Source organism: Haplochromis burtoni, unplaced genomic scaffold (assembly GCF_018398535.1).
Source record: "Haplochromis burtoni strain Fernald_Lab_line unplaced genomic scaffold, NCSU_Asbu1 Contig_37, whole genome shotgun sequence".
In the NCBI taxonomy this organism is placed as follows: domain Eukaryota; kingdom Metazoa; phylum Chordata; class Actinopteri; order Cichliformes; family Cichlidae; genus Haplochromis; species Haplochromis burtoni.
Window position 1 is genome coordinate 2,460,408 of NW_024582398.1, and position 12,559 is coordinate 2,472,966.

The 12,559-nt window shown below is 40.3% G+C and overlaps 1 protein-coding gene across 2 annotated transcripts in view; it reads right to left on the reverse strand.

The window, feature by feature from the left end:
• LOC102314119 (disintegrin and metalloproteinase domain-containing protein 12) overlaps positions 1–12,559 on the reverse strand; it is a 77,843-nt gene that overhangs the window by 63,106 nt on the left and 2,178 nt on the right. For both annotated transcript variants that reach the window (XM_005919503.2, XM_042219747.1), the window contains exon 2: positions 2,012–2,133. In XM_005919503.2, coding sequence (XP_005919565.1) covers positions 2,012–2,133 — 122 coding nt within the window. The remainder of the gene's footprint in view (positions 1–2,011; positions 2,134–12,559) is intronic.

Below are 12,559 nucleotides of genomic sequence, written 5' to 3' on the forward strand. Positions count from 1 at the left end.
CAAGAACACTGCACAAGAATAGACTGTGAGCTTGCAGACTGAGGAAAAACACAACACCACTTCTGCAGAAGAGATCCTTTCAAGGCAGACTGAAGTATGCTAAGGACATTCTGAAGAAAAAAATATGCATATTTGAAGCATGTTCTTTGGTCAGGTGAGACGAAACTAGAGCTCTTTGGCCATAGAAATGCTGATTATGTCTGGAGAAGAGGAGTACAACTAGAAGAATAGTCCCCAAAGTGAAACATGGTGGTAGAAGTATTATACTGTGAGGATGCTACAGTGCATCTGGAACTGGGAATCTCTTCAAGGTGGAAGGAATCATGAAGAATATGAACTAAAACTGTAAGCAATCTGCAGCAAAACTGAGTCTGGATTATCACTTTGTCTTTTAAAATGATAAAAAAAAAAAATAGCCTACACGAAGCCCTGACTTAAATGTCACTGAAAATCTACAGGGTGAACTGAAGACCAAGGTCCATCCAAGAACACCATCAAATCTGGAGGAGCTTGAGAGTAGGACAAAGAAGAATGGGCTTGGATTGCTCAGGAGGCACGTTCGAGACTTGCTGAAAACTACAACAGGACAAAAGGACTGCAGACTGTTACCCAGCAAAAAATGGAGGCACAAATAACATCACAGAGACTAATAATTTTGACGCTGGTAGTCGTTGGTTTTTGTAAAATCGTTTAGTTTTTGTATGGTAAAAAAAATAATGGAAGCATGCAAAAATATATTGGGATATATGGAAAAGCTGTGTTAAACTGACCCCATTTTGCCTTCCATATAACTTTAGTGTACTAGGAGTCGAGTTGCACTTTTGTTTTTTTGATAGGTGTCAGTTGATCCTGAGACTTTGAACATTGGCTGATTTTTGTATTCATTTTCAGACCAGTTCCTCACCTCACCATTTAAAAGGAATGTACTTTTGCTTTTTAAGGCACTTAACCCTAACCTATGAATTATTCAAGTGTAAAAAAGGCATGCAAATCAAGGGATAAACCAGTGTTGCACCTACACATAACAGAAAATTTAGTAAAAGAAAAATGTTCACCTTTAGGCACACTGAATTTATTAAAAAATAAAAATAAAAAAAGAGAGAGAATAACTGTTTAATAGGCAAAAATATGATTTGTGCACCAACAAGGTGAGCTATCAGCCACAATGTACAGGACAAAATAAGAAGTTGGAGACCTAAAAAATTATCCATAGCAGATAAACTGTGTATGTAGTCATGTCCTTAAAAATGAGAAAAACAAGTAAAAATCAAGAAAAGACTCAACTCTGACCCTTTGGAGGAGTGCCTGTCAAAAAAAACATTCTTAAAGACAGAAAATGGAAAACAAAAGATTGAGGTATGCCAAATTAAACAAGAAGTGGACTGAACATCATTTGAATCAGGTGGTTCAAATATTCTCAATATGGAATATTGGAAATGTAATTTTTCAGCATGACAGTGATCCCAAACATATTGCCAATGCAGTAAAAGCATACCTGAATATAAAAAAAAAACTGGAAAAAAAAAACAAAAAACCACACAATGGATCACTATCAGTCATGGATTAGCTTCCTCAGAGCCTGGACCACAATGCATTGAAGCAGTGGTAGATCAGCTTGACAGGAAAGCAAGCAAACATCCAAAGAAAAGCTTTGAATTTCCTTCAAGAAGCCTGGAGAACTATTTCTGAAGACTTCTTACCTAAGAGAGTTCGGGCTGTGTTGAAGGATAAAGGTGGTAATACCAAATATTGACTTTCAAGGTTGTTAAAATTGCACAAACTCTTGTTTTTGCCCTGTATATCATTTCCCATTTTCCTAGCAAAATATAAAGAAATAAGATGTGGCTTAAGGCTTACACAACACCATATATAAAAACACTCCTAGGTCACAGGTGACACAGTAATACTAATATGCAAAGACAATTGATCCACTGTACGATGAACAGATGCTGAAAAGTAGACGAACAGTAAAATAAAAAATGTAAAAACATAAACGGCTACTATTGTCCACCTGGGATTTGAGCTGGCTGATTGGTTTCCAGTCTTTTCCAACAAGCTGAAGAGGTACTGTAGTCCCATAGTGTTTCTGCCTTGCTGTCGGTCTGTGTGGAACAACAGTGCTCGGAGGATTTCCTATAAAAGAAAATATAAAAACCGAGTGAGAATGCAGAGAAAACTTCAAAGTGTTCTTTCTTCTAAATTCTCTCAGTATCTGCAAAAAAAAGAAAGAAAGAAAGAAAGAAAGAAAGACAATGTCCACATTGTGTTCTGTGTTCACAAACTAGAGGAACATTTTCAAAACTGATTTTCTTCAAACAATACTGACAGCGAATTCCTCCTCGCTATTAAATCCTGAGCCTGGTGTTCATTAATAGCATCAGTCAGAGCACAACCTGACAGTAGAGCTGCCTTGTAATATAAAGTGTCACTTCAACAGAATCACAGCGTTTGTATATGTGATGGCTTTTCTGCACCACAGCGTGCAATTAATGCTCCCTGAATGTATTTGTTTTTCATAGCTAACAATTATCTACGCTGACAAAATGCCATTTCCATTATATCTAACTGTTCCCAAACATATGTTTGTCTTCTTTTTATAGACCATCAGTAGAATGGAGCCCCTCTCCTCTGCCATAAAGACATAAATACAACAACACTAAATGGCACTCTCAGACATCAAGCGATGAAAACTGTTAACTTGTGGCAAAACCGTAACCACCCACTCTCACACTCGAGCTGCATAAATCTCCGTAGTTCTTGACTAATGGAGAGTTTTGAGCGAAGACGGCTTGACTTGCTGCTGCTGCTGCTGCGATAACTCCTAACACAGGGCCAGTGTCCAGAATGCAGCGCAGGGATTAGACGTAGCTTTGGGGCATTGTTCCCAGCACGCTTTTATCTCCTCTCTCACTGTTCTGACAGGGTGTTAACTGAGCCTCCGAATGGCTACAACACTTGGGGCGCTGCTGTATTGCCAGTCATTTAAGAATATATTCGTCTCCAAATCCAATACTCACGTCCCCAAAGTGAGCCGACAGGAAACGGCGGGAAAACAACCACTACCCGAGCAAGTCTACTACCTTTAAGCAAGACAGAAGCTGCAGCTTTTCTAAATAGTACATTATGAGCACGTACTGAGCCAGAATGCAATAGTGAGCCTCTGGAGGACACTGCTAACAGGGTTCCTGCAGTAATCAGCTCCCCGCATTGGGGAAGTTATTTTTCAGCTTGGGTCTCTTACTAAAACAGCAGGGGTTGTTAGAACCATTTGTTTCAGAGCAAACATACTAAATCAATTGTTTGCTTGCTTTCTGTTTTCTCCCAGTGATACTCCATTGAGCACTTCCAAACAGCAGAGAGACAGATTTAGTTTGAGTTTGATGTCAGCGCGTTTGTGGAAAGTTATGCGTGTGGTCGCTCTGTGCATAATATTTTGAACTTGAAACTTTACTCCATCTTAATTTTGAATAACATTCTAAGCACACATAAACATAAAGCAAACTCAAGGGAATATACTCATCCTTGATTATTATTTCCAGCAGATTCAAGGCGCTTCTTTTGAGGTTTCTGTCCCCTGCTGTCTCTCTACACATGACTCACCCATCTAAATTGCTGAGTCTGCCTATTATCCAGCATTAGTAAGCCAGGTCAGGCACAACACACCCCAGCTGAGCTTTGTTCTGGTTACCCTCTGAGGATACCACCACTCTGGAATACATCACAGACCCATTCCAGCTGATAGCAGAGAGCCAGAGGTGACCTGCTCAGCAGTTTCTATGCAACTTCATCCTGATGATGAGAAGCAGGCTTGGGCAAGGACGGAACGGCATAATACACAGAACAACAAGAGAAGCACTCCTACTCTAATTAGTCCCAGAAAACCACACTGTCTGGGGGAGGTGGACATGCTGAGTAAGGGAACAGATGACAACCTCTAAGGAAGGTATGGACAAATAAACACAAGAGACAAGGGGGGAAACTGTGGAAAGCTTTGACAGAGAAAGGTCAGGTTCACATTGTGGTTAGCCGATTTTTGATTTATATTGATGCATGAGCCTCATCATCTTTGGAGACGAGATTCACAACCATACAGCGTTGGGTTCCTTGACTTCAAAGTCCACAAGTGAATAACCCTTTTGCAAATGTGGTGTTCTTTGAGGTTTAATTCCTGCTTTTATGAATGGCATTATATTAGTGGAAATAGTCTGCAGGCTCATTTCTTTTCCACATGCTTGAGAAAGACATTAGGTAAAACTGAAGCATGACAGGACTGCAGTGTATGCAATGTGCAAGTGACTTTTGTTAGCTGGAATGTTATAAGAGCCACCAGAAGCATTAAGGGAGCGGTAAAAGTGGCACCAGATCCCAATGCCTTATTTATATACTCAATAACAGAGAGTGTAAACAGGGGTCTTAATAAAGCAGAGTTTTGGCCATGTTCACCTTCCTTTATGTTCCAGTGTACACAATGAGAGCTTGTACCACTTATATTGCCTCAATAAAGTCAATGCTAGGTGAGAGGTGTGCCTGTGTACTGAGAAATATGACTGTGTGTGTGTATTTGCCTGCGGGTGACAGAAACGTGATACAGATCCGTGACTGGATAAAGCAATAATTCTGGCTTTCCCTAGCAGCGTTCTTAAGAAAAATAACCAAAAATCTATTACATACTGAGCATGTGTAGTCAGTGTTTTATTATTTTACAGAGCATTACTGTGTTTGACTGGTTGATGGAAGGTGCACAATATTCACTCTAAGAATAAACTGAGCGATTTGTGGCTCAAGTGCACCAAAGATTTGAATCTGGGATAAATTTGACTCTAGTTCCCGACCCTCAAAGCACAGAGGTTGTTTTAAAAAGTTTTTTAACAAGACTTCGGTCAAGGATTGCTGACTATTCTATCAATAAACCCTCTTGAGAGGAGGCCAGAGTAGCTGGGGAACACATGCAAACTTTATATCATGCACAGTTGATCCAATGACAAAAGATACTGTACTCAAAACTGCAGATTCAGTTTCATTATGGTGCAGAAAGAAAAGTGTAAAGCAAGCCTGTAGGGTATCTTGTGGCAATCCATCTAAAAGACAGATATTTCAAGTTTAAAGTTAAACCTTTTGGTAGTCAAGTCAAAAATATTCCCCCGCTAGAGACAAAAAAAATATCTTTACAAAATTTCAAAGCAATCCATCCATCCTATATTTAATACCTTTCAATTTCCAACTGTAGAGCCATGCGCCCTCCAGGGTTCTAGAAATCTAAGAAAGATCGTTGTTTGTTTTCCTGCTGCATTGATAATCTTAGGGACCCTTGAGCAGAAAGCACTGATTTATTGATCTAGAGCAACAGAAGCACTGGTGCTAAAACTGGGCAAAAGTCTGGTTGTAAAATTTGCACTTTTTAACATTTTGGCTTCATTTATGCATCTCTGAAAGAACAGCCACAAGACCAGTTTTATCCTAGACATTAAAGAGTCTAAATGTACTTTTTTCCTGATGCTGTTTCACAGTGAAGCATTTCTTGGCATTGTCAGTGCTCCTAAAAGAATGCTTTTCCACAGCCTTTGAGCTGCTGGCCGCAGGGAACAGATGACCTTCCTCAGTTCTTAGCAGATCTCAGACATATTCTTACCAGCCTGTCACAACTCCAGCTCTTCCCTTTTTCCTTCTATCCATCACACTAAAACAAATCAACACAATTCTTCCTCTTTATTATATCCCAGAGCCCAGTTGTTTGGAACCACAACTCTCTCTTTGACAGACAACCATATAATAATGTATTCATAACAATTGTGGTTTTTCCAACACGAATGGCATGCTGTTCTTTTTATCTGCGTACTTGATGAGGCCGTGCCCCTCACATGCATGCAGGTCCTCACTGAGATGGGATACAGGCTTCACATATGTGGATACATCAATCAAGAGCAATCCAAATGACAGCCATTCTTAGCCTGATGACTGGCACAACAAAAGCCCACAAGGACACACTCCAAAGTGACTTTGACAGCAATTCTCTCCGATCTTGAAAATGTTAAGATTTGAAATGGGAAAAACAACGCCTTTGACAGCCTCAAGGAGACTCTTTGACAAGCAAAACCCCATCAACGGTACAAAAACAAGTGAAGAGGACACATGCATCCACAACTGTTTTAGACAAGTTTATAGTGGTGTGAACCAAGCAACATTAACTCAAGCACCATAGTGTCAAGTACCATCTGAGCTCCTTGTCCTTCACACCACTACAGTTTAGGCAACACTGAATGCCATAAATCAGTGCATAGTGAATAAGCATTTATGTACCAATATAGATTCTACTTGTATCAGTGATAAGTTTTGTATTTCTACATAATAAAGATAAGGAACAGCAGGAAGAAAACAATCTCAGTCTAAATCTGGAAACCATATTCACTAGGATTGCAAAGTGGTAATATTACTCATTACAAAAACATGGCTCTCTCTGACAATGTAACAACACCCTACGTTTATGCAACCTCTATGGTATACAGTATCCATCATTTTGCCTACATATTGCATTAAACATTAAGCATTACTGGTATTGCTGGTCCTGCTGTGGAAGCTGTTCAGAGGGGCATATTGGAACAGTAGAAAATTAAAATTCAAAAATGTTCTGCAATTTGTAACCAATTATTGCCCTGAAGCTTATCTGCTCTGCCAAAACTGGCATACACACACAAAAAAGATTTATAGAGTTGATAGACTTTTTATAGGTAGCATAACCTGTAGCTCTAGGCTGCTGTTAATCGTGACATAACTTAAAAATCATTAAGGCTTCTACTTTTCTACTTTTGTCCACCAGAGAAAGATCCCAAATCTGTAGAGATAGCATTTTTTAGCACTGGTAACTTCCTGGTTTCGGTATGTAATTTCACGAGTAGGGACCAAAAACATTTAAACGTGTTTGGTTGCATGCAGATCGAAAGTCCTGCTTTTATCTGACAGTTCAGCTTAAATGTGTCTTTATTTACAGTGTGAAAATAAACAATGCAATGACTTGACACATGGAACAGGAAGTCTTGGAACAGATTTACACATATCTCTTGGCTACCCTGGACCCCTAAAACACTGGCCAATGCCCCCAGAGGCAAAGTCAACAGCAGAATCAACTAAAATGTCTAATGTCATGTAAAGTAATGAAACATTAGCCCCATCTTGAACAGCTACTGCAATAAAATTTTGCTTGACTATTATTCTAACAGTAGTAGTACAAAGTAATACAGTACAGGGTGTATTTAAATGCTTGAATACTTGCAATGGATTACTTTTAAACTGCCGTATAGGTGACTTAACTAAGACTACAATGGAAAAGCAAGAAAATGGACGTGAAATAGGAGCATGTGGGATTAATTAATTAGAACAGAGTAATGAGTTCAGTCGACTTTCTGCATGTGGAACTATGACACAACATGAGGGGGGAAAAAGCATGAAAATGTCATGTCCTCGGATCCATATGGAAATGTGTTCTTGATAAAGCAAATCAAATAAAAAGAACACTTTTTTTCTGCATCAAGAGCATGTGTCCGCAGATGCTTACTGTCTTTAATCAGAGCTCTGACTGGATTGGGGACACGATCCAGAAAAGTTTCTAAGCCCAAAATTGGTTCTGACATCAGGCCATGGGGCAAGAAAGAAGAAGAAAAAAAAATTGGTTAATGTCTAGGTCTATGGCCATTGTTCATTTATTAATGGGTGATTGACAAGCATATCACGAACTCAATTTATCCCCAATCAGAGTGGGCAATTTATGCTAATTCAAAGAGAATGGGAACAGAATGATGAACGATACATCGAAAGGAAGATCCATCAAGTAGACACTTTTTCGTAAATGACCTTGACACGCAAAAGCACTGAACTTTGATCGTGTTCCTTATCTCTTTGAGTCCTTGAAGATCTTCTCTAGGTCCAGGGTGAATTATTATCGTGGCATTACTGACTTTTTTCTAAGTTTCTTTTATGCGTGTCAAGAACAAAAAATGCCCATCTCAAATTCCAACAGTCCAAGATGAGATCAGACTGCTTGTTGTGGTTAGCCAGCTGAGTAAAATCAAAGCATATTCAGAATTAATTCACATTTTTTATATTCTCTAAATCGTTCCAAAAACAAAAATCAAGACCGGCTTCTTTTTTTAGGTTCTCTCATTTTCGTTGTAGAAAGAATATCCCTATCAGCTGAACAACCGCCCCACTTTGAGCTCTTGAAACTAAGGACTGTCACTATTGTCAGGCTTTTTCTTTGTTTTGTTTTTACACTAAGAAGCAGATATAAATGCTAAAAGTAATTGGTACTTGGATCCACATGAAAAAGAGAAAGCCAAGAAAGTGCCACATTTCAAAAACAGGCCTTAATATCGCGCTCACCACTTTATCGACAAATCCTCTGCTTGTTACCTGTAATTTGTTAGTGGAGCCACAGCTCTGAATTCATAAAGACTGTTCAGCAAAGGTGAAAAGTGCCTGGTAATATTGGCTCGACTCCACGGTAAACACTTCTCTCAGTTGGGGGGTCATTATGTCAACACCCCAAGGGTTGCATTAGGGAGCATAGAAACCTGTATGTGACATCATGGTAACAGGAATCTACACATACTGGAAAACAGGGCCTCCTTGAATTAAATCTAATTAGGTAGCAATGTGTCAAGAGCCACAGCAACGTAGGCTGTTAATGGTTGTCATTAATGGAGGATACATTTTTGGGGTGTATATTTAGGGTCATAACCAAATCATTTAACACTAAGCTGCCTCTACCGGTAAATAGCTCTTTTGTATGCTCTCTCTCTCATATACTCAACTCATTTACTGTCACACTACCCTGATGTCAGCACATAATTACTCTATGGGAAATAGATGGTCCTGCAGCAAAAATTTCCCCTTGGCTCAGCAGGAGGTTAACTCTGTCTGAGAAACCAGTGCTGTTACACCTCCGGCTGGGTGACAATGTTACCCTTCCTCCCTCCCAGTCCCTCCCTGCTGCATGGATTGTGCTTGCTGCCTGGTTTGGACGCTTTGCCTCAGCATCGAAGGTCAGAGTCAGGTAGCTTTTAAAGCGGAGCTGCGTGAAAGCTTGTTAATATGGTTCCTGTGATAGATTTCATTTACAACTCCCTAGAAGACCTTTCTGCCATGGGAAGCACATGCCTGGCGCACAATCAAAGCCGCCGAACAAGTCATATAGCTCAAGGATTACAACAGCAGGGACTGACATTTAAGTGTTTGACGAAGCCAAAATGGCTCTGGCATGGTTATTTGATTAATCAATTAGCGCGTCAACAGAAAATAATGCAAATCGGATTTAAATATACATTAATTCTGTTCATGTAACTAATTCATTATGGCAAAAGTGCAAAACATTCGTTTTTTCTTGGGAGGTTTCATGAAGGGAAAAAGTCATTACTAAATCATACTTGCTCTTGTGCACTCAAGTTAGTAATTTGTGCACACACACTCTTTTGACATTCCCAAATACAAATGTAAGGATTCACATAATTATTCGTCGTATCAGTGTAATTTGTACAGCTTTTGAGGTTTTGTCACACAGAAACAATTGAAGGTGTATCAAATTACAATTTTAAAAAAGGTGCTACTATTTTCTTTTTTATATGAAAACCAAAAACAACCAACCCAAACTTTTAACAAGGCTGGACTGGTCAAGGTTGTGCTTCAAACTGTCTTCAGTTTTTGATGTGCGGCTCGTGCTGCTTCACTTAAAAATACATCACAGCTCCACCTATGAACCAGAACTCGAACAGACACAGACAAAGCAAGCGGCAACAGGAGAATTTCACTGCAGCCAATTTGTCAGAAACTGGCCAAGGTAGGAGGTGACCTGTCGAGCTCCTGTTAACATGTGCGCCCATTAAGAAACATATTGCAGCTTGCTTCCTTTTGTGACAGGAACAGGGCATGTAAAATCTGGCAGGTGGCTAGATAAGGAAAAAAAATTCTGTTTTTCAAACCTTAAAGGAAGATGATGACTGCTACTCAGATGTGCATGTTTCCTGCATGTTTGAGTGTGGTATGTTCATTTCTGAAATGCTCAGTGCATTAATGCTTGATACAGCCAAGTTAATTACTGGTATCACCATTTACCTAAAACCAGTATTAACTCTAGCAGATGCACGTACACTCAGCATCTCCAGGGTTTGCAGTGAACAGTCTGAAAAAATGAAAATACCCAAAGAGCAGCAGTTCTCTGGGTGAAACCGCTTTGTTGATGCCACAGGTCAGAAGGTAATGGCCAGATTGGTGACAGAAAGGAATTGGAAGGCAACAGAAACTCAAATGACCCCCTTTTACAATCAGGATATGCAGAAGAGCCTCTCTCAAAGCATAAATCGTCAAAATCCAAAAGCTGATGGACTACAGCAGCAGAAGACCACACCAAAACTCAACTTAAGAACACTTGAAACACATTACCACCAGGTTCTGATGAGTCTAGATTTTTGCTCCCATATTAAGATGGTAGGGTCAGAGTTTGCCATGACAACATTAAAGGATGAATCTATCCTGCCTTCTATTAACAGTTAGGCTGGTTGTGGTGATGTAATGGTTTGAGGGATATTTTCTTGAAACATTTTGGGAACCTTAATACCAAATCAGCTTTGTTTAAGCACCACAGCCTACCTGAGTATCGCTGCTGACCATGCCTTTATAATCACAGAATAAACATCTTCTGGTGGCTGCTTTCAACAGGACAAGATGCCACGTCACAAACCTCAAACCCTTTCAAACTGTTTCTTGAACATGACAATGAGCTCTCTGCACTCAAAAGGCTTCCACAGTCACCAGATCTTAATCCAATAGAGCACCTTTGGGATTTGGTGGAACAGGATATGTAGCCAACAAATGTGAAGCAACTGTGTGCTGTTATCATGTAAATATGGAACAAAATCTTAGAAATGTTTGCAGCACCTTGTTGAATCGATGCCATCAAGAATTAGGGCAGTTCTAAAGCCAAAGCGGGAGTCCAACCCTGACTAATAAAGTGAGTGATGAGGGTAGGAGGAGAATTAGCATTACAACTCTATGAGATGCAGTCTTCAGACTTTACAAATGCATAGCTGTGTTAAAAATAAAGGCCAAGCTGTAATTTGAATGTAGTTAAATTGGCTAACATTGAGCATAGGTGCCACAAGGCATGATGAGCTATAGTCTGTTGACGGTTTTACACCCATGCATCATGCCTTTATTGTCATTGTACATGTATGGCGACATTATGGATGCTCCTAGCCAACTGTGCAGGAATAAAACACAAATAGTAAGACAGGAGAAATATATACAATCAAGACAAAGTTACACAAAGTGCTTCAAAGTAGTGCAATGCACTTAGTCTGAAAAGAGTCCGTATGTGAGTGGCCTGAGTGATGTGGGTTACTCAGACCACGGCTCAGATTGGTGAGGTAAGTGGGCAGAGGCGGTGTGTGGGGGATAGTGTTTTTTAACAGTCCGAATGTCACAGGGGAAGAAGTTGCTTTCGAGTCTGAAGGCGTGGGATCTGACCAGAGGGCAAGGGGTCAAGCAGGTGGTGGGCGGGGTGCAAGGGGTCACCTGTAATGGCCCTGCTTTTTCTGAGACAGGAGGATCTGCCAATGCCCTTCAGAGGTGGCAGAGGGAGGCTGATGATTTTTTAGGGCAGTGTTAATTACCCTCTGCGCAGCCATTCTGTTCTCAGTTGTGGCCCAAACACCCAGGCAGTATGAGCGCTAGGAGTGCTAGGAGTGCTAGGAGTCCAGCAGCAGCTCCCAGGTTATGTAAGATAATTTCTAGTATGATTTCTTTCTTTTTTTTATAGAGTAATGTATATAATAACGTGATGTTTTTGGGGTGAAATACTGATGGGGTGGAACTTGAATTACCACGGACAGATTTGACACTGGCAAGACATATCACAGCCAACTGACCTCTGACCAAACAAGGGAAGACAGACTCTGGGAATGACATGCTGAGTCGAACTCTGACCTGTCTGGGTGTGAAAGCCAAACGAGAAAGTCCAGAGCCAGGATCAGGTTTCAGCTCGTGTTTTAAACGTTTGCTGGAGAGGTCAAACAAGTCCACGGCAGATTTGAAGAAATTAATGTAACACATGTAGGGTCACGCCACATGAGCACAGTCCAGATATTTTCCCTCTTATATACAAATATCCCCACTGCGGAACGACGACTGGTTGATCAATCTGTCTTGATGCACAACTACAGATCAGCCAGTTCTTCTTACCAGTCTCCTGGGTCTTAAATATCCTGAACAACTCATCTGGAAGAACTGAATCCATTCGTACTGAGAAGATACTAAATGCCTTAGACCTGAGATGGGTCACATCACGGTGATAATGTCTCTCTAGGGGGGGACACTGTTTGCTAAAGGAATTTTTTACTACAGTCCAAAAATATATTCACAGCTCAGCTTTCGTTTGTCAGAGGGTGCAGCACGCAAGCTGCATGCAGCGCTCAAGGCAGAGGCAGTCATGTTGGCCGAAGCAGTACATCTGGCTCGTAAATACTCACTGACACTAAAATGTGTCAACCAATGGGAGGAAATCATTCACAAACGA